The following is a 20,703-nucleotide window of genomic DNA, read 5'->3' on the forward strand; positions in this document are numbered from 1 at the left end:
AGCAACGAATTCACCACCCCCATCAGTCTAGATAGCTTTAATGGAACGACTAAAATATTTTTCAATCATAACCTTAAATTGGGAAAATACAGTGAACACTTCAGATTTGCAAGTAAGGAGCAATAACCAAAAATATTTGCTAAAATCATCCACAATGCAAAGGAAACAATGCAAAGGAAATAACTTTTATTATTGGAAGATAAAAGAGGAGCAGGGCCCCATATATCAAGATAAATTAGAACCATGGGATCTTGTTACATAGAATGAGAAGGACCAAAATGAAGCTTGTGGAATTTGCCTTGCTGACATGTGGGACAAAGCAACGCAAGCTTATTTGACAACACATGGAGACGATTCTTGAACACAACATGACGTACTAATGGAGTTGCAGGGTGACCAAGGCGATTATGCCAATGATCAATGGACACATGTTCACCCACAAATGCTGCACGAGTAGAAGAGTTTGGAGAAGCAGTTGGCCAAGGATAGAGTCCACTTTTACTCGGGCCGTGGATTAGTAAGGTCCTCGAATGAAGATCCTTAACACGAAAACAATGCGGATGAAATTCAATGAAAACTTGATTATCATGAGTAAACTGATTAACCAAAATCAGATTTTTTTTTTTTTCAATTTGAGGAACATGCAATAAATTGGGCAAAGAAAAATTCTTAGTAGTGGATGGAATTTGAGCAAGACCAGTGTGAAGAATATCCAAACCTTGTACATTACCAACTTTGAATTGGTTCGTGCCCTTGTATTCATCAGCTCGTAAATTCAAGTTAGACAAATCATTAGTGAGATGATTCGCCGAACTCGTGTCAGGATACCAATTCAGATTAGACGAAGATTGCTGAGAAGTGAGATAAGCAGCTGGAGGAGCAGAGTCACAACGATAGGAATGATCAAACCTATTGTAGCACTTCGAGGCAATGTGACCAATTCTGTTGCAGATTTGACAGATGGGACGAGTTGAAAAAGAAGGACCGGAGCCACGGCCACGACCTCTACCACGACCATGACCAAATGGCGACCCAAATTTCTATGGCTAAAATCTGCCAGTATTGGAAGGGTTGCGTTGAGCAACATTTACCGTGGAGACAAAAAAGTCACTGGGAGTGTGAGCATGTTCTAGTCGTTGCTCATGAGTGAGCAAATGGCTATATAGATCATCAATTAAAACATGTTCAATGCGGGTGAAAATAGACGTAACCAAGGATTCGTATTCCAATCCTAAACCACCAAGAATATAGGACATCAACTCGGAGTCCTTGAGTGGTTCTTCAATGGCAGCCAATGTTTATACCAGGTTGCACCTTTTGAAAATGGTCAAAAATAGACAATGCTCCCTTCTTCAATGAGGTAAGTTGAAGACGGATTTGCAAAACACGAGCCTTTGATTGAGAGGCAAACATCCTTTCCAATGTGAGCCAAACCTCATGTGAGGTTTTAAGACCATAGACATGAGCCAAGAGGTTCTGAGAAAGAGAAGAAATCAAGGCGCTCAGGATGAATCTATCCTGTTGATACCAAACCGAGTATTTTAGATTTTTAACCTTAGCAGCTGAGAGGGACGTGCTGCTGGAAGGAGTTACAAATTCAGGAGGACAAGGAAGATCACCAGTAACATAGCCATAAAACTTGTGCCCTTTTAGAAATTGGACAATGATGGTACACCATAACTGATAATTATCACGGGTGACCTTGAAAATGGAAAGTTGGGTAAGGTTTTGAGGGGAAGAAGAGGATGTTGACATGTTTGACAAAAAAATAATAGATAAGGATGCGGAAAAAAATTTGAAGTTTGTCTTAGAGCTTTGATACCATATTATAAAGGTGATTGTTGTTTGTAATGCCTAAATGAGGTCTTTGATAATACAACATAAAGAAATGTAACCAACGTTTATTTGAAAAAGCAACCCCAAAGATTTGGGACCAAAAGCGGTTAGCGGTGACCATTGAATAAGTTTCTTTAGCTTGAGTTGGAATGTATTTGCATAATCACCATCTTCAAATTAAATAGTTTCTATTGAATTAGTTTTTTCAGCTTGAGTTGGGTTAGCTTGAGCTGAAAGCATGAAATGTATTTGTACCATCACAATCTTCAAATAAAGTATTTTCTAAGGCAGCATCTTATACAAACACACAATTAGTTATGTTAGCCAAAAAATAAAAAATAAAAAATTCCATTAATCACATGTTAACACATGCCGACAAATTAGTAAAAGATATGCGAGTAGAGGAAAATTACCTAAAAATTGCGATTTTTTTTTTTAAAAAAAAATCACATAATTTTTAAGGTTAAATTACGATTGTACCAAACACTTAACTGCATTTTTAAAAATTACATTTTGAAAACGAATCCTTGGTCAATTAAAATTTTGTTTTCAGATGTGGACACCAGTGCAAGTTATTTGATACGTGCACGGCCACAATTTATGAACATCTCATAATAAAAAGGCCGAGGCTTTGAATTGACAGGGGGACCAAAGTACCCTTTGTTTTTTTTCTTTTTTTTTTTTTTTGGTTGAAGACAAAATTAAGAATGGAAATGGGTGGCCAAAAGACCTATTGGAAAAGATAGAATGTCGTGGCGGTGTTGGTGACCTTTCATTTCTGGCTACAGAATCTCCTACAAAAGTTCAAATAAGGTTTAATCAACATTATTAACGTTCAGCCAAAGAAACAAAAACATATTTGAACTTCCTTTCCTTTTCAAATAATTGTCAAAACATTTTTCAAGAAAAAATATTTCTCGAAACATAGTTTTTTAGCTTTTGCTCGTAAGAAAAATTAACGACAGTGAAAAAATGCCAGAGACTTTCAGCAATTAACCTTCGACAGTGACCTCCGCTTCATTAAGCATGATCCACAACCAGTGGCGGATTTACATGGGGGAGACCTGGGGCAGGCGCCCCTAGTAAAAAAAATTTTAAAAAAATTTATTAAATATTTTCAATCAAAATTTTATGGGCGCCCCTGGTAAAATAAATTACCAAGGCGCCCCTGGGCTTCTTTTTTGTCCTTCAAACGGTCATCATGCGGAGAAAGTAGGCTATTTTTTATTAAGGAAAGAGAGAATAAATTTATATTTTAATAGTGGAGAGAGAGTAGATAATAGTTTATTATTAAAAAGGAGATAGTGGGTGAATTTTATAGTGTTTTTGGTCATAATTTATAGATAAATGTGGATTTTTTTTAATCTTTTTTTTTTGACTAAAATTATACTCTAGTCTCTTTTATGTAGACTCAGTCTCTAATGTAATTTCTGCTTTGAGATTTGAGGTTTTTCTAAAAGAAATAGCCGTATGCTAATAGCCCACTAAAAGTACTCATTTTTCTTAGACACTACTAGTCATTTAATTGTGCTTAGTTTATTTCGGAAGTAATTTAAATTATAATGTGTTTGTGACATCGTTAGATGAAGATTTTTAATAGTTACTTTGATTTTTGTTTTTTTTGTTTTTTTTTTTTTTTTTGTTAGGTAATTTGATGAGTTTGGTTTGATTCATGATACATATATTATGGTATAATTTATTTTTTGATTGTATTTACCGAATTATAAAAAATATATATAATACATAAAGAGGAAAAAAAAAATTATTTTTTTACGCCCCTGGTAACTCCAATTCCTAGATCTGCCACTGTCCACAGCCGATTGAGCTATCCCTTGGAAACGTATTTTCTTGTTAATATCAAAACGTTACTGGATTTTTTTTTTTTTTTGGCTCATAAAAACTCATCAATATGTCTTAATGTCAAACATAGAAAAACACGTTTGAAAACGGGTGAAAATAAATAATTTTTGTAACACTACAACATAATGAAGTTAAGATTAATTTCTATTTAAATTATTATTTTTTTTAAAAAAATAAATATTGCGTCCTTTTTCTCTTTCTCTTAGATATACAAAAGAAGGATAAAAGTTATCGGAAGGTTTTCTTTTGGTGATTCTTTTATTGCCTTTGTTTTCATTGTTCTTTTTATGGATTGGGTCATTCATTTGATTAATCTATTCCCGATGGTTTTTTAGTTCTCTTATGGTGGCACTGCTTTTTGGTTGGTTCAGGACTGTTGTTTGAGTTGCCCCACTCATTTTCATTTACAGGAGATGATCATTCTCACTCTTATATGATTATGAAAGGTAACTTTTATATGCCTAAAAAAAAAAAATTAGAAAGAAAGAAAGGATTCCTCTTGTATGATAAAACCCTGTTTAAAGACAATTATTTATTTATTGTGGCAAAAATATTATTGACATCTTTTCATACCATGGGCGTATGAATCTTTATACCCTATAAAACAGTACGTGGGTGTTGCTTAAGGAATTAACATTTGTCTTTTTAAGTGATTTACAAATTAAAGATCAAGTCAGATTCTTATATTTGCTGTTAACATTTTTGAGTAATGTTGCATAGTACATGTCGATGTGCCATTGTCAGTCTATCATTTTTTTTTCTTCTAACAACGGTGGACTGACAGTGTCACTTAAGCAAATATATATATATATATATATATATATATATAGTAGAATAGTGATTTGATATATATCATTATTCTAACATTTATATTAAAAATTTTATACAATAATTATAGATTCATAATGTATTACAATGTAAAGTAATTAAAGCTGGACCCATGCACAGTCAGCTCTGACGTGTGATTTCTCGTCACCCATCTGTCTGCCACGTACACACAAATACATAGCTGAAGTACGAGGAATCCCCCCAAAAAAAAAAATAGAAAAAGAAAAAAAAAAAGTTAGCAATACTATTAAGTAAGTATGGAGCCATTAGGGAAATGACATTGTGACCAGGTTGTATGCTCGTGCAATCACATGCTGCCACGTGAAAGCTTTTCATAGGCCCTCCATTGGTAGCACGTCCACAGGTAATTAAAACATGGTCGCAAAATTCTATTTCTTTGAAAACTAATAAAACAAGGAGGATGGGATAAGACAAAGAGAGAAAAATCGAGAACCCAAACGTGGTGATTGAAAAATATATATATTTATAAAATGGGGCAACGAATAGTTGCTGAGAAAGGAAAAATCATTGAGAAGGGGCCGTCGTCGTCGTCGTTGTGGGTAGCCGGCGACGGGAGGCTCCGGTTACTAAGATATTGCCGTGATGGCGGGGCAGTCACGTAAATGGATGATATTGGTGGCGACAATATGGATTCAGGCATTCACGGGCACAAACTTTGATTTTTCGGCTTATTCTTCGGCTTTCAAATCGGTTCTTGGGATCTCTCAGGTGCAGCTCAACTACTTGGCCGTCGCTTCCGATCTCGGCAAGGCTTTGGGGTGGTCCTCCGGCCTGGCGTTGATGTATTTTCCGTTGTGGGTGGTGATGTTCATGGCTGCTTTCATGGGGCTTCTTGGTTATGGAATCCAATGGCTTCTCATCAGGAGTATCATCACCTTGCCTTATTTCCTGGTAAGTGGTAACCCCTCTCTCTCTCTCAACACTCGCATATTCATGTGCCTTGAAATTGAAATCGGCGGAGAAAAATTATAGTAATTTTGCTTATTTTTTGGGGTGGATTATTTGGTTTTACTAGAATTTCATATGCTTTTGTTTTCTTTTTTTTTTTTGTTAGACCGGTGGAGGGACATCACCCACCGGGACTCCCTCTGTTTTGCTCAGAAATAGTGATTTTTCTGTTTTTTAATCTAAAGAAGAAAAAAAGAAAAAACTATTTTTAATTGTTCATTAATAAGAGCCTCAGGTTTTAATTAAAAATAACATAAATGATTTTATTTTTTTACATAAATAACTGATTAATTTTTATATATTATTTTGTTTACGTGAAAATCTTTGTGTGGCTAAGAATATAAACAACATAAAAAGTATGGTTGTCAATTTTTTTTTTTTTTTATAGTTGACACAAATTTAATACTAAATTAATGAGTCAAGTTGGAGAGTCTAATATGTTTATTAAATTATATGTGTTAGAGTTAACTTATATAGTCTTATATCTTATATATTAACACAACCTAAACTTAATAGATGACATAAGGGCTTGCAGTTTTTGACACGACTCACAAAACCCAACATAAATTCATTATGAAATTAACATGTTTCGGTTAAAAAGTCTGACCCATTTCATGTGTGTTTGAAATTGCGATTTACATAGACAAATAGATGACATAACGGCTTGCAGTTTTTGACACAACTCACAAATACTCCAGCATAAATTCATCATGAAATTGATAGATTATAATTAAAAAGTCTAACACAGTTTGTGTGCATTTGAGATTGCAATTTACATAAACAAAAAGGATGATTTTAAACCAAATCGCAGAATATAAATTATTTTGAATTGCGTTTTTAAAAAATTACGATACGAAAATTTTTAAATTATAGATAATGAGTTTTTTTAAAAAAAAAACGTTAAATTGCGATTTTAAATGTCAAATTATGATTTCGCCTAATATATTTAACCGTGTTTGTAAAAATCTCATATTTTATAACCTAAACAAACCCTTAATTAAATTGATTGATTTAAGATTAACTAATTTTATACCAAATTTTAATAGGATGCGAACACAACACGCAAAAAGTTGCTTATGTAGGGACCTCCTAGTGAACTTTAGAAATTAGAGCTGCTAAAAGGTGGGAGTTTGATTCCTTGAAAATATTTGTGTGGCTAAGAATACGCATAGATAACTTGAAAAGAAAATTAAAAAATTGGGAAAATTTAAAATTTTGTACGAGTGGCCCAGAACATCATTGGGAGTTGCGACAGTTTGGTACGAACAAAAATAGTGGAGCTATTTGCCCGCGGTGAACCGTTCGTCCACGCTACTAATTACAGCGCTGACATGTGTCAGTATATAATTGCTGCAATAATTTCAATCTATCAAAGATAAATAATATTAAAAAGTTTACGTAATTATTAAAATTATTATTTAATTAAAATTAAAAATAAAGTAAAATTATTTTGTTTTATGGTAATGGCCGTAATGTTGTGTAGTATAGATGTTTTATTTGCTGTCATAAAAAGAAAACGTACGTAACTTTTAGTGTTGTTTCTTTTATTTCCTTTTTTTTTTTTTTTTTTATTTTATTTTAATGGCAATATCTTTGATGAAAATGCTTAGGTTACTATAATTTTTACCATAAATTTTATAATTGATAAAATAATTAAGGCGCTAATTAATTATATAGACAAGTTAAAGTTTTTACTTAATTATTTCAATAGTCTATTGATGCCCCATAATTTATTCTTTTTCTTTATTTTTTTTTTTAAAAAAAAAAGTGACTGAAATATTTTCAAATTTTGCAGACAAGCTGATTTTTCACAACATGGCAAATGAAATTTAGAAAAACTGAAAATAAATAAATGAGGAAAAGCTAAAATGACAGTGCTAATTCAACATTCATAGAAACATAGGTGACAGAAAAGTCAGAAGTGGGTAGCTGGTGGAGGATATTTGAACGACAGTTACCTAAAATTCCAATAGTAGAACGGTGGATGAGAAACATGTCCCCGTTGGATTAATAATTAGTATTTGCTTTTAAACTCTCTAATTAATATTTTTTTTCATCAACGCTAGAAGAATCTTATTAAATACTAAATGCCTTACTTTAATTATATTTAAAATTAATATAAAAACTGTAGAGAATATGAATATGACATTTGACACCCAATTAATGTAGAGAATATTCAGTTCATGATTATGATTTCTTTTTAGAAATCTTAAAGCCACAAATGAGACACATGTCTACTAACAAAAAATAATAAAAAAATATTATTTTCATATTAAAAAAAAAAATATAAAATAAAATAACAAAAAAATAAGGAGTGGTTGGCTACCCCATTAGTGGTGTTCGTACCACCCCAATTGGAAGCTGGGGTAGTCTGGCCACCCCAAAGGTAAAATCTTAAAAAAAAAAAAAAAAAAAAAATTGTTTGACCCATGGGGTTGGGGGTGGGCCTGTTTGGGGTGGCCGAAGCCACCCCAACTCCCAACTGGGGTGGTTTGGGGTGGCCAAACCACCCCTTATTATTTTATTTTATATATTTTTTTTAAAGATGAAATAATATTTTATTATTATTTTTTGTTTGTGAACTGGTATTTCATTTGTGGCTCTAAGATTTTTAAAAAGAAATCTTTGCCATAAACTGGATATTCTTGAGTTCAAAATAGACTACAGAGGATCTTATTCCCTAGGGTATAGGCTCAAATTCTTCCCCTTAATAGGATAGACATTGACAGCATCTCAAGACCTCTATATTGATACTACGTTAACATCGCTCATTCTAAAAGTTTAAGGGAGACTTAACACTTTAATTGAAATGAGGTAAATAATAGAGACAAGATTTGAACTTAAGACCTTAGCTCTGATATTTTGAAATGAGGTAAATAATAGAGACAAGATTCGAACTTAAGACCTTAGCTCTGATATCAGCATGTCAAATCACCATTTATTCCCTGAAATGTAGGAGTGAACACCCAGGTCCAATTAGCGGTTATTGGTTAAATTTGGCAATTTGGGCCTATTTTTTGGCTTAATTTAGACGTTTTTGGCCATTTTAAAAAAATAATTAGGGCTTTTTTGGCCCAATAGTTGTGGTTTATAATTGAGTATTTGAAAATGCAAAAACCGGTAACCAAACTGATAGGGCTGGTTAATGGTTATGTCCAACTATTTTTAAAAGCGGTTGGCCAATTATCGGTTGGTGGCCGGCTATAATCGGCCGGATTTACACCCTTACTCATACGGGTGAATGACAGTGATAATGTTCAAATTTAGGACATTAGTTCTAATACCTCGTTAAATCATTACTTATTTTAAAAGTTTAAATTTATAAAAATTGATGAATTTAATAATTTAATTTATATTATAACGCTCACTTGTGCAGGTGTTTCTCCTGTGTTTGTTGGCCGGGTGTAGCATCTGCTGGTTCAACACAGTATGTTTTGTTCTGTGCAATCAAAACTTCCCGGCAAACCGACCCCTTGCAATCTCCCTCACAGTAAGCTTCAATGGCGTAAGTGCAGCCTTGTACACCCTTGCCGCCAATTCAATCGACCCCTCCTCTTCTCCACTATATCTTCTCTTGAATGCCCTCCTCCCCCTCCTCACTTCTTTTGTATCACTAATCCCAATCCTCCGCCAGCCTGCTCTAGACCCTCTTCCCCCCCATGCAGTTCGCCGCGACTCCCTCATTTTCCTTTTCCTCAACTTCTTAGCCGTCATCACCGGCATTTACCTTCTCCTCTTCGGCTCCACCACCTCTGACAAAACCACAGCTCGTCTCCTCTTCACCGGAGCCCTTTGCCTCCTCATCTTCCCTTTGTTCATCCCTGGTGTTGTCTATGCAAAACATTGGTTTCATCGTACCGTTCACTCCAGCTTCCGCCTCGAAGAAGCCTCTGGATTCATTCTTGTCGATGCAGATGATCTTGAGCTGCATAAAGAGCTTGTCCTCTCCCGCCATGGTAGCAGCATTATTGGCCCCATTGGGAATGGATCGCTCACCGATCACCTCTTGATCAGCACACCGAAAGCTGCCGCAGAGATTCAAGGTTGCTGTCAGAGAATGTTTGTCAAAGATCAGTTGGCAATGCTGGGGGAAGAACACCCGGCAGGATTGCTTGTTCGTAGGTTCGATTTTTGGCTTTACTATGTTGCTTATTTTTGTGGAGGCACAATTGGGCTTGTGTACAGCAACAATCTAGGACAGATTGCGCAGTCACTGGGGCAAAGTTCAAACACTTCCACCCTCCTCACCCTCTACTCGTCATTCTCCTTCTTTGGCAGGCTGCTTTCTGCAGTACCAGACTACATTCGTGCGTAAGTAACCACAGCTATTACTTTTCACGAGCATCATCATCATATCAAACATGCTAAACATTCACGTTTGGCTTAGCAAATATTTTGTTAAAGAACACACCTTTTTTACGAAAAAGACTTTTTTCCATTCTGGCGTATATTTCGATTGAATTGGCCTGCTCCATCCACGAGTAATTAAAAAGGAAAAAAAAAAAAAAAACACTATTGGTGGATGGAGCATGCCAACTCAAGAGAGATGTACGCAGAATGAATGCCAGATTGACTTCAAGCATGTTTGAAATTGTGTTTGAGAAATAGAGCTTTTAAGTCAAAAAGTATTTTTTGGTAAAAGCTTCATTTTTAAGGTTTTTGCTAAAAGTATGTTTTGGCTATTTTTAAGCTTTTTAAACTCTTAAAAGTGCTTTCATTTATTTTTTTTTACCAAATGGATACTTTTTTCTTCAAACTAAGGCTCCGTTTACTTCGACGTAAAATTATTTCTTTTGTAAAATATTTTCAAAAAATCCATTTTCCCTGAACATATTTTCCGTCGAAAACATTTTACGACGTTTACCTTGCACACGGAAAATAATTTTTTTTAATATCTTTTATATATATATATATTTTCCAATAAGGTCCCCACTAGGACTTGCACAAGGCTTGACCGGGACTCGTCCGGGACCTAACCAAGACCCTTCCGGGACTTGACCGGGACACGCCTGGGACTAGACTAGGACTTGACCGGGACCCGCCCGGAACTTGACCGGGACCTGCCCGGGATTCTCCTGGGACTTGATCGGGACCCTCCCGGGACTTGACCGGGACCCGCTCGGGATTCTTCCGGGACTTGACCGGGACCCTACCGGGACTTGACCGAGACCCGCCGGGGACCTACCCGAGACTTGACTGGGACCTGCTCGGGACCTGACCGAGACCCCGGCGGGACCTAACCGGGACTTGCCTGGGACCCGCCCCGAGACCTGACTGGGACTTGCCCGGGACCCGCCCAGGACTTGACCGGGACTTGCACCGTCCCGGTTAGGTCGCGGGCAGGTACAAACAAGTCCCGAGCGGGTCCCGGTCATGCCCCGGGCGGGTCCCTGGAGGGTCCGGGTCAGGTCCAGGGCGGGTCTCAGTTAGGTCCCGGGCGGGTCCTGGGCAAGTCTCTCTGGGGTCTCGGGCGGGTCTCGGTCAAGTCCTGGTCAGGTCCCGGTCAAGTCTCGGGCAGGTCCCGGTCAAGTCCCGAGCGGGTCCCGGTCAAGTCCCGGGCGAGTCCCGGTCAGGTCCCAGGTGAGTCCCGGGCAAGTCCCAGGCGGGTCTCGGTCATGTCCCGAGCAAGTCCCAGTCAAGTCCTGGTCGGGTCCCGGTCGGGTCCCAGGCAAGTCCCGGTTACGTCCCGGGCAGTTCCCGGGCAAGTCCCGGGCAGGTCCTGGGCGGGTCCCGATCAAGTCTCGGGCGGGTCCCGCTCAAGTCCCGAGCAGGTCTCGGGCGATTCCCGGTCAAGTTTCGATCAGGTCCCGGTCAAGTCCCGATGAGGTTCTATGCGGGTTTTGGCAAGATCCATCAATTTAAGAATGAGATGCTCATAGTCGGAAAATGGTTTACGGTTTTCAAAACTGTAAACCATTTTCCTAAAATTAAAGAAGAATTTTCGGTCAAAAGAAAAATATTTTTCGTTAATCACTATTTTACGTCGAGGTAAACACCGTAAAATACAGAAATTATTTTCTAGAAATCATTTTACGTCGAAGTAAACGGAGCCTAACATTTTTAGTGTTAAACACACTTTTAGGTCTCCCAAATGCATACCCAAACAAGCCCTTCATTTTAACTTTCCACTTTCACTTTTTTCATTTAAAATATTCTTTCTTTATTTACTTTCACTATTTCTAAAGAAGATAGGGAATCACATTAATTTTTGAGTAATACTATATCCTATATGCAACAAATCTATCTGGATGGGTATATGCAGCTCATCCAAATGAAATCCAGATAGATTGGTTGGATATAAAATTACTCTTAATTTTTTTTTATTAATATAAATTTATGTATTTAGAGCTATAACGGCTCAACAAATCTTTAGCTATTTTGATTAGCCGAACATGGAGCTAATGCGAATTAATGTTACTATCAACAAGGGCCTTATATATTTCAAAGCATAGCCTCCCGAAGCTAAAAGAGAATCAGAAGAGAGAAAACGTGGGACATATATATATATATATATATATATATATATATATATATACACGTACAAATGCTTATGCTTTCATTGCCTATTATCTATGCAGGAAGTTTTATTTTGCAAGGACTGGATGGCTGGCCATTGCACTTGTGCCAACCCCAATTGCTTTCTTCTTGCTAGCTGCATCAGGCAGTGGGCTAGCACTCCATGCAGGCACTGCACTAGTTGGGTTGAGCTCTGGCTTCATATTTGCTGCTGCTGTCTCAATCACATCCGAGCTTTTTGGACCAAACAGTGTGGGTGTCAACCACAACATTGTCATCACCAACATCCCAATTGGGTCACTCGTGTACGGCTGTCTTGCTGCAGTTGTTTATGATGCCAACATCAACACTGGACTAGGAAACATGGTGTTGTCGTCTGACTCGTCGGCAGTGTGCATGGGGAGGATGTGCTACTTTTTAACGTTTGTTTGGTGGGGATGCATATCACTTGTGGGTCTTGCTTCTAGTGTGCTGTTGTTCTTCAGAACCAGACATGCTTATGACCATTTTGAACAGAACCGTATATCAACACAACTTGATTAATACTTTTCATTGAAGAGCTGAGGAGCAGCGATGATTATAGGTATGAAGAAGTTTATAATTAAATGGAAAATGAAAGAGGAAAGGGAAGAAAGGAGAAGGATTTTACAGGCGGTTCAATCGATGTTAAATACTTGCGTCCACCACTAAGGTAGAACCCTATATAGGGCTATGTACATTGTACTCTTATTGATTTATATAATCTTGTGCAATGCTTTATTTGTAGAGCTTACAAATGATTTCTAATCCTAATCAAATTCCTTCATTTAAATAATTCATTCTTCATTTATGATACGGGTTTTTATCCTTATCTAATTCTCTTTAGATTCAAGTAGACATTGAGAAACAAGGTTAATTTTGATGTGGCAGTTTGTCCTCTCTTTCGTGTAGCCTCTGTTGTTCTTGGCAACCATACTAGTTGGATAGTGGCAGGCACGTATCCAGAGATTGCCGCCTTTGGAAGCTTCTTTTGGTGAAGCCCCATTGCCGCCCTTTTTGGTATCCGCCTAGCCTTGTCTTTTGGCTGCTCATCCATCACGCTTTTGAAGTGATTCTTTGCTCTCCAACTTGGTCATCAACAAAGGGCATCTCTTCTTGGATTGGCCGAGCGCTCCGATTATTGTTGATTATCTCTAGCAACTCAATCTCTTTAGTATTTCGACCGCCTATAAGGTCTCTATATGCGTCAAACTCCTGGGCATACTTAATTGTTAAATGTGCCACTTTCCACTTGATCTTTGGAAGCAGTCCGAAATTTATTTTTTCCTCCTTAAGAAATATGAAAAAAAAGAAAAAATAAAATAAAAGCAGACAGAGAGAGGCACTATCTTGTACAGCTATATCATTGTGTACTTGTTTTTAGGCCCTACAAAATGAAAGGAAAAGGTTTACTTGTATTATTAAGTTTGGAGAGAGAGAGAAGATCTATCTAGAAGAGATATTGACTCTCGACGGGTTTTCAATGTAATGATCATCAAATTTATAATGGAGGAAGAATTATAATGGGTTCTATGGATAGTGACCATGTAACATCCCCAGCCCGTTAAGGCTGAGTTTGCCACTTTTCTTCTTTCAAAAGTTCTTGCAAAGATCTATAAGGTCTATCAGAGTACTTAATTTTAAAGGATACGATAAATGTATAAAATATTATTCAAGAGATTTTATTACAAGCGAAATTAGAAAACATTAAACTTTAGTTGTGGAATATCATATTAATACAATAATTGATATGAAAAGACTTTGAAAGTTAATAATTATTCCCGCTCCCATTCTGGCCTTCTATTCCAGCGTCCTTTCTACCTGAAAACAAGAAATAAAACTGAATGAGCCCAAAGGGGGCCCAGCAAGTAAAATCCACAACCATAAATAGTTTTGCTTCTTGTTCTCAGTTTTGATAATTGTTTTTACAAATAAAAATACATCCAGCCATAATAATAATACATGTATGTACGGTTGCATTTTCCATAGCATATACGTACTATTACATCTATTATTAGATCATCATCATAAATCATCTTTATACGTCATCATCATAATGCATCGCTATAAATCATCATAGTATATCATCATTGAAATCATCATAGTAAATCATCATTGAAAATCATCATAGTAAATCATTGTTGAAATTATATTATCATTTTCTCATATTAGGGCCCATGTATACTATTGCCCCTGTGTACGAGGGTTGCGGGTCCTTGTGACCATGGCACTGAACTATGGCCTCAGCCATGCCCGACCGTCAATTAACTCTTTTCTTGGTGCACTCAACGGTCATGTTGATGGAATACCACCTTCTGGCATAGCCTCCTTCAGTGGTTTCGCCTCCATCCGAGTATCGGTACCGAACTCCTCTCATCCTTACTTATCTTGGGGCCAAAAATACTCTCATCCATACATGTGCCCTCATTTCATAAACATTTAACTCATTTCTTGTACTTCTCTTTGTATTTCTTTTGATGCATCTTAGGGCAACATGTAGGAGGGTTTATCATCATTCTTCTTTCTTATAATCATAATTATTTCTCAACTTTCTTTTCTCAAAATGGAAACATTTTCAAATATAAACTTGTTGTACTTATAAAGCGTTTAAAGAAATAGAAACTTTCTAGATAATTCTTTTAGAAATGCTTCATGCATGCAATATATATCCATGATAGGTAAATAAAATAATCATTTACAGTTTGATACAAGAATAAATAAATAGCATGACATGAAGTAATTTTAGAAGAGGTAGTGAATTTACTTACTTCTAGACTGAAGCTAAAAGTGGTCAAATGATCTAGTTGCTCCAATCTGATTAACACTACTAGTATATCTTTCAAACTAATTACTCAAGTCCGTTCTCTCTCGTGTTCTTTCTTTCTTGCAACGCTTTGTCTCACCTTTTCTCTTTCTGTTTCGTGTAAACACTTTCAGAAAGAAGAAAGACCGAGTAGAAAACGGAAGAATGAAGAATATGTGGAAGAGAAGGGAGTGGAGTGGTGAAATTTGTGAAGGGTGAGGACTCTATTTATAGGAAACCATCTCCATCTACCAATCTTCATCTATAAACCTTCATCCACTAATCTCCATCTATAATTCTCCATCTACTAGTACTTATCTATAATTCTCCATCTACTAGTACTTATCTATAAATCTTCATCTACTAGTATCCATCTACTATTATACCTACCATTGATTATTCTACCTTCCATTTTACTATCATATTATTTCACCAAATACCATTCTCTAATTATCACTCTCGGTAATATCATAAATTTCCCAAGAATTAACATCATTGCCTAATATGAATATTAATATAATCATAGCATCAAATTAATATTTCTAAAATAAGATTTTCAAAATCTGAGGTGCTACAGACCATGTATTTTGGGGTCCTTTTTTAATACAAGAATGACAAAAATAAAAAATAAAAAAAAGCCTCAAACAAAAAATTAAATATTAAAAAATAGAGAAATGTTATAGTGTAATAAAAATATTATTTTTGGCCCTAAAAGTCCTAAGTGGGAGGCTACATGCTCAATCCATAGTTGTTGTGGCCTCACCCACAGATGAAACCTGTAACCTCTTGCCACCTAAGATTTTTATAGACAAATAATAATCTTTTTATTGCACTATAACATATATCTAAAAAATAATAAAAATAATAAAGAGGGTGGTGGCCGCCACCCCTCACATTTGGGAGGGGTTGCCACCCTCAAATGCAAGGGGTAATCACTGTTCATCTGAGAGGAGTGGCAGCCCCCCTACTCCTCCTTTTTTTTTTTTTTTTTTTTTCATATGAGGGAAACAGGGAAAAGGGATGTGGCAGCCCCTTCTTGATCAGATTAATTTAATAATTTGAGAAATATTCATCCTATTAGGTTATTAGAATAGGGTTTGGTGCTGCAACCTATATAAATACATGTTTTAGTACTTCTAGAGACATTGAATAAACTAATTATTGATGTCTTTGTTCCTAATATTCTAAGTAATTAATCAGCAGGTTCGAAGAAGGATTTTGATCCTGTATACAATTGCACAAATCAACCGATGGGTTTAAAACCAATTATTTTTTTAAATCCAAAAAAAAAAAAAAAAAAAAACCAAATATTTTCTTTTCTTACAAAACCATTTTTTTTTTACATGCCTCCCTACACCAGGCTTTCCAAATTTGGGCAACATCGACCAATTAGGTTGGTGCTCGCCCTTGGTCAGAATTTAAATGTTGTCCACAAAGATCCTATATATATGGTGTTTGCTTATAAATTAAAGTACAATTATAAGGAAGAAAAGGAAATGGAACTTTTTATGTTATATATAATTAATTAATCCATTGTGAAAAATGGGTATTTAGGATTTTAAACAAATATCCAAAAGGAAGAAAAAGAAAAGGCAAATCTGTATATATGTATCGCCTAAGGATAGGTACAAAATGTTTCATTTTTGATACAAAGGAACAACCTCTCATATGCCAATGCCATCTTCCGAGCAGTAAACATGGAAGCTGCATATTCCCGGCATGCCTTTCCCCGCCGGGCAAGCCTCTCGGAGCCTTCTCCGACCACCGCTTCTAGTGCCTCTAACAATGACTCCACGTTCGGAGCAAACATGTAACCAAATTCATCATCGACAAGGATCGAACCTTTGATGCTCGGAAATCTTGAAGCCACTAAAGGCTTCCCACTCATCATCGCCTCCATTAGAGTAAGATCAAGCCCTTGCGGTCTAAGCGTGGGATTCACAAATACATCAATGGCGTTGTAGAAAGCCCTCAATTCTGATGGACTCATAGACCCTAAAACAAGTACTTGAGGCCCTAATTCCTTATACCTGTCAAAATACAAATTAAACTATTAAATTTATCTCTGTCAATCCGCTTAACCTTTTAGAATAAATGGTAATTTAACATGATATCAGAGCAGATGTCTTTATGAGTTCGAACTGAGCGTTAGAATCTAAATTAAGTGACTAAATTCATTCATTTATATCAGCTTAAGCTTACCTTTGCTGCCATGGTCCGGATCCGGCAACGATCAAATAGACGTTGGGGTGGTTGGTAATGAGCTGGGTGAATGCTTCATAAAGAAGAGGATGGCCTTTGTCCTTCACCAGTCTTCCAGCCACTCCAAGGACTAAAGTTGCATTATCAGGAACACCAATTTTAGACCTGAAATTAATGCCTTGACTCAAATCCTTTCCAAACTCACCATCATCAACACCATTGAGAATAACATGGACTCTTTTGATGGGGATTTGATACACATCTCTAAGCATTTCCCCACAACTATCACTTATGGCAATATGATGGGCATAGTTCTTGAAAAACCTTATCTCATTCAAAACCTTTGGGACTACCCCTTGAATGCTTTGGTTGAAAGCAGGAGAAATGGGCTCCTTTGGTTTTCTTGTTAAGTCTTGGAAAATATCAGATTGTAAGCTCTCAAGGGCTATGCCATGCCACGAAACAGCAAGGTTTTGAAGCTGACGAGCTATCCAATGAGGAAGTGCAACACTTTCTGAGTGAACCACATCGAATGGTTTGAGCTTGTCCTCTTCCAAAAATTGTTCCCAAGCTTTGTTGTATCGCCACCGGCCCGGTTCGCCTTCATGGCAATGGATGTAGGGGGAAGACTCCGACAATAAAATTGGACTGTTGCTGTCGGCGGGAGGGGAGGTGAAGACATGAACTTCATGACCGCGGTGCGCTAGAGCGGTGTGCAGGGTATGCGCGTGGCGCTCCATGCCGCCGGGTGTGGTACCAATAGGCCACTTCCTAGAAAACACTGCAATTTTAAGAGCAATAAGAGGAGGACGACTGCCGTCAGCGAACGGAAGGCGGTTCCACGCAAACAGGGCGGTCCGGAGGTCGCCGGACCAGGCCGGCTTGGTGTGGGAGGCAAAGGTGGTGCATATGGAGGTGGTTGTGGGGGTGTGAAGGAGAAAAAGGGCTGGGATTGTGAAGAGAACAATGAAGAAAAGGGTGGTGCATAGATTGGATTGGGAAGGGGAAATCATGGGCTTCTTTGGTTTGTTGTTGAAGGCCATTTTGGGAGCCTCTCCTGGTCATGAAAATGGTGGGTGAAGAAGGTGTTTGATTAGTATACAAAAATTTGGTCTGAAAAGTTAGGAAAAGTGGCCACGCACTGAAGCAAGTGGGTTTGGTTGGAGGATTTCTTTAAGTGCGTTTCTCACGCCTCTTTTGAGAAAAAGGTGGATTTCTTTCAACTTAATTTCATGTGCAAAGAAATTGTGTGAGTTTTTGACGCCCAATATTATAGAATTTGAGCGTTTTAATTACCACATGAATCACCGCCACAGACTCATAATTATATATTAATATTCCCTTTCCTGTTTTTCTGGTCTTGCATTATATCAATGCCTAGGAGGACTACAAAGATAGGAAGGAATTAAGGACATTTCTATTCAAATTTGGCTTCATGCGGATTTTTATTTTTTTTAAATATAGTTTTTTCAACGGTCCAAATTTAAGGAGAAAATGTAAAATTAGTCCATGTGATTTACCAAATTTATAATTAGTTCTAAATGGTATCAAAATGAACTCAAAGAGGTATGCCATAAAAACAATTTAATCCCTACAGTCAAATTTCATCTATTAATTTAACGGATTCTTTTAGTGTGACATTGACTTAAATATGACAAGTATTACAATTTTATTGGCTCTGATATTTCACGTTATCAAAATATGTTGAGTCAGTAAACAAAATTTGACCGTAAGAACTAAATTGTTGTTGGTTTTATTTATTTTTTTTTTTTTTCATATACCTTAGTAACTTTTGAGTTTATTTTGATATTACAATGAACTAATTGTTAAAGTAATGATTAAGTTATTAAATTTACATCTTTCTATAACCTTGACTACATCAAATCACCCCCATTTAAATTAAATATTTCACATGTTGGGCTATTAAAAAGGAGTTTGAACCCACACGTGAAAAAAGAGTATTAAAGTAACGATTAAGTGATTAAATTACGTCTTCCTATCAGCTTAGGCTTTTAGAAATAAGTGATAATTTAACACTAATTACAAATCAAGTAAACTACATAAACTAATTTTACATATTTTTTTTCCTCAAATTTAATTTCATTCTCTCTTTCTATGAAAAACTTTGAAATGTTCATGTTTGATAATCAAATTCAGCAGCTAAAAAGGCAACTCGGCCGAGTTAGGTAATGGACACAGCCTAGATCTAAAAAGATACATAGTGAAGTCAACGATATGCACATGATTTGTTGACTTGGAATATCCGTCACATTTTATTAAGGCAGGTCTTTCGGTGATTTGTGAATGGGGTTTTCTTCATTACTTTGTTAATGGTGTCTAGTCAACCAAGCAAAGTCCCCTAGACGTGCTCCCACCCAACTTTGCTTCCTCTCTTTGTCAGCTCTAGGATTATTTGACTTTGAGTAGAATATGCTATATATATATATATCACATCACATGGAAAGGGCTTGTATGAGAAGAAATTTTTTATTTTTTATTTATTTTTAAGTTCAACAACAAACAACTAAACTACACGAAAATAAAAGCAACAGGAGGAGGTGGTTTTTTTCCACTACTAATAGGAACAAAAGGTAAGGGGGATGAGCTTCGAGAATGTTGCTTAAAAAAGATCTAGCATTCTAGCTATAGCTCAACGTGTCACATGATGAGCACATAATTAGTTTTCATTTTTATTGACTTTTTTAGTTTTCCAAGAAGAAGAAGAAGCCGAATAGTATTAAGGATGTCGGAAATGACGGGAGAAATTCTCTAATCAACGGAAATGCCAAGATGCTGGAGAGTTAAAATAACCACTTGAGAGTCCCCTTTGATAATGAAGCGATTAAGATGAAGAGACGGCCGCCAAAAACACTGCAAGGAGGGCCGCCAAAGCTTCTCCCAAAGGGTTGTGAGTTTAATTAAATAGGAATATGGAATTTGAGACTGAAAAATATTTGTTTTCCAAAATATATTGATCCTGATAATCAAGGGCATTGATCTTTCTCTTTGTAGTGAAGAAAACATAATGGTGTCCCTAATTGAGAGAGACCCGGCCCTATGTAACGGCCCCAAATACAATACAATATATTTACTTCGGGGCACTACTACTATGCCTTTACAATATATATGCAGCGGAAATTTGCATTAGCTTTTTTTGGTTATACTATAACATCACCATACCTCTATACATAAACCTCATTGCATAATTAATTCATTCATACTATATGGATTAGTTGTTGAACAATTCCATCTTACATATTAAAATCTATCATCCTTAATTGAATACATTAGTCATGATACACTTCATGATGTCTATTAATTCATAACAAAATATATACAAATAGAAGTCTTCATGGAGAGCACATCTATCATCTATTATGACCCATCCTCTACTATTGCACTGCATTTCATACCTCCATCAAGGCAGCCTTAATTCTCCTCAGCCCTTCGGTCAATGAATTATGGGATCGGACTCGTTTGAAGTACCCATTTGCCCTTTTTTATTTTAATCTTAATTTTATGCACAAAAAAAGAAGAAGCAAATCTAGCTTCTTCTTTTTTTTTTTGTTCTTTTTTGAACCAGCAAGAAAATCTACCAAGCTCATGATACTTCATTGTTGTTGAACTATAACTGAAATGTGAAGATCGATTTTATTATACACTTATATATA

General features: G+C 36.4%; 2 protein-coding genes and 1 non-coding gene across 6 annotated transcripts; 1 reads left to right on the top strand and 2 right to left on the bottom strand.

Moving 5' to 3' along the window:
* Window positions 1–1,138: 1,138 nt before the first annotated feature.
* LOC132164828 (small nucleolar RNA Z247) lies at window positions 1,139–1,277 on the bottom strand. The gene has a single exon (XR_009438431.2). It is a non-coding gene; the product is annotated as a small nucleolar RNA Z247 (small nucleolar RNA).
* Window positions 1,278–4,996: 3,719 nt separating this feature from the next.
* NFD4 (Major facilitator superfamily protein) lies at window positions 4,997–13,549 on the top strand. Of its 4 annotated transcripts, none has more exons than XR_015911640.1 (4): window positions 5,005–5,436; window positions 8,870–9,804; window positions 12,072–12,700; window positions 12,919–13,549. XR_015911640.1 is itself a non-coding variant. In XM_088514064.1 (3 exons), exons 1-3 carry the CDS (start codon window positions 5,128–5,130, stop codon window positions 12,550–12,552), a joined length of 1,725 nt encoding a protein of 574 aa, XP_088370190.1. In that variant the 5' UTR covers window positions 5,005–5,127; the 3' UTR covers window positions 12,553–12,827. The 4 variants fall into 4 exon arrangements, 2 of the variants coding, with proteins under 2 accessions (XP_088370191.1, XP_088370190.1); XR_015911639.1 differs by having other exon boundaries at window positions 12,940–13,549; XM_088514064.1 differs by lacking the exon at window positions 12,919–13,549 and having other exon boundaries at window positions 12,072–12,827.
* A 2,896-nt stretch (window positions 13,550–16,445) lies between these two features.
* On the bottom strand, window positions 16,446–18,135 carry LOC132174056 (UDP-Glycosyltransferase superfamily protein). The gene is made up of 2 exons (XM_059585767.2): window positions 17,033–18,135; window positions 16,446–16,860 (listed from the first exon to the last, which is right to left on the bottom strand). Exons 1-2 carry the CDS (start codon window positions 18,073–18,075, stop codon window positions 16,446–16,448), a joined length of 1,458 nt encoding a protein of 485 aa, XP_059441750.2. The 5' UTR covers window positions 18,076–18,135.
* Window positions 18,136–20,703: the final 2,568 nt, after the last annotated feature.

This window comes from Corylus avellana, chromosome 3 (genome assembly GCF_965113065.1).
Source record: "Corylus avellana chromosome 3, dhCorAvel1.hap1.2, whole genome shotgun sequence".
Classification (NCBI taxonomy): domain Eukaryota; kingdom Viridiplantae; phylum Streptophyta; class Magnoliopsida; order Fagales; family Betulaceae; genus Corylus; species Corylus avellana.

Excerpts from the sequence above, each read along its gene's own strand:
- NFD4 (XM_088514064.1), top strand. The coding sequence starts at position 5,128 with ATGGCGGGGCAGTCACGTAAATGGATGATATTGGTGGCGACAATATGG. Across the intron at positions 5,437-8,869 it reads TCACCTTGCCTTATTTCCTG|GTGTTTCTCCTGTGTTTGTT; the intron begins GTAAGTGGTAAC and ends TCACTTGTGCAG. Across the intron at positions 9,805-12,071 it reads GTACCAGACTACATTCGTGC|GAAGTTTTATTTTGCAAGGA; the intron begins GTAAGTAACCAC and ends TTATCTATGCAG.
- LOC132174056 (XM_059585767.2), bottom strand. The coding sequence starts at position 18,075 with ATGGCCTTCAACAACAAACCAAAGAAGCCCATGATTTCCCCTTCCCAA. Across the intron at positions 16,861-17,032 it reads TCCGGACCATGGCAGCAAAG|GTATAAGGAATTAGGGCCTC; the intron begins GTAAGCTTAAGC and ends GTATTTTGACAG.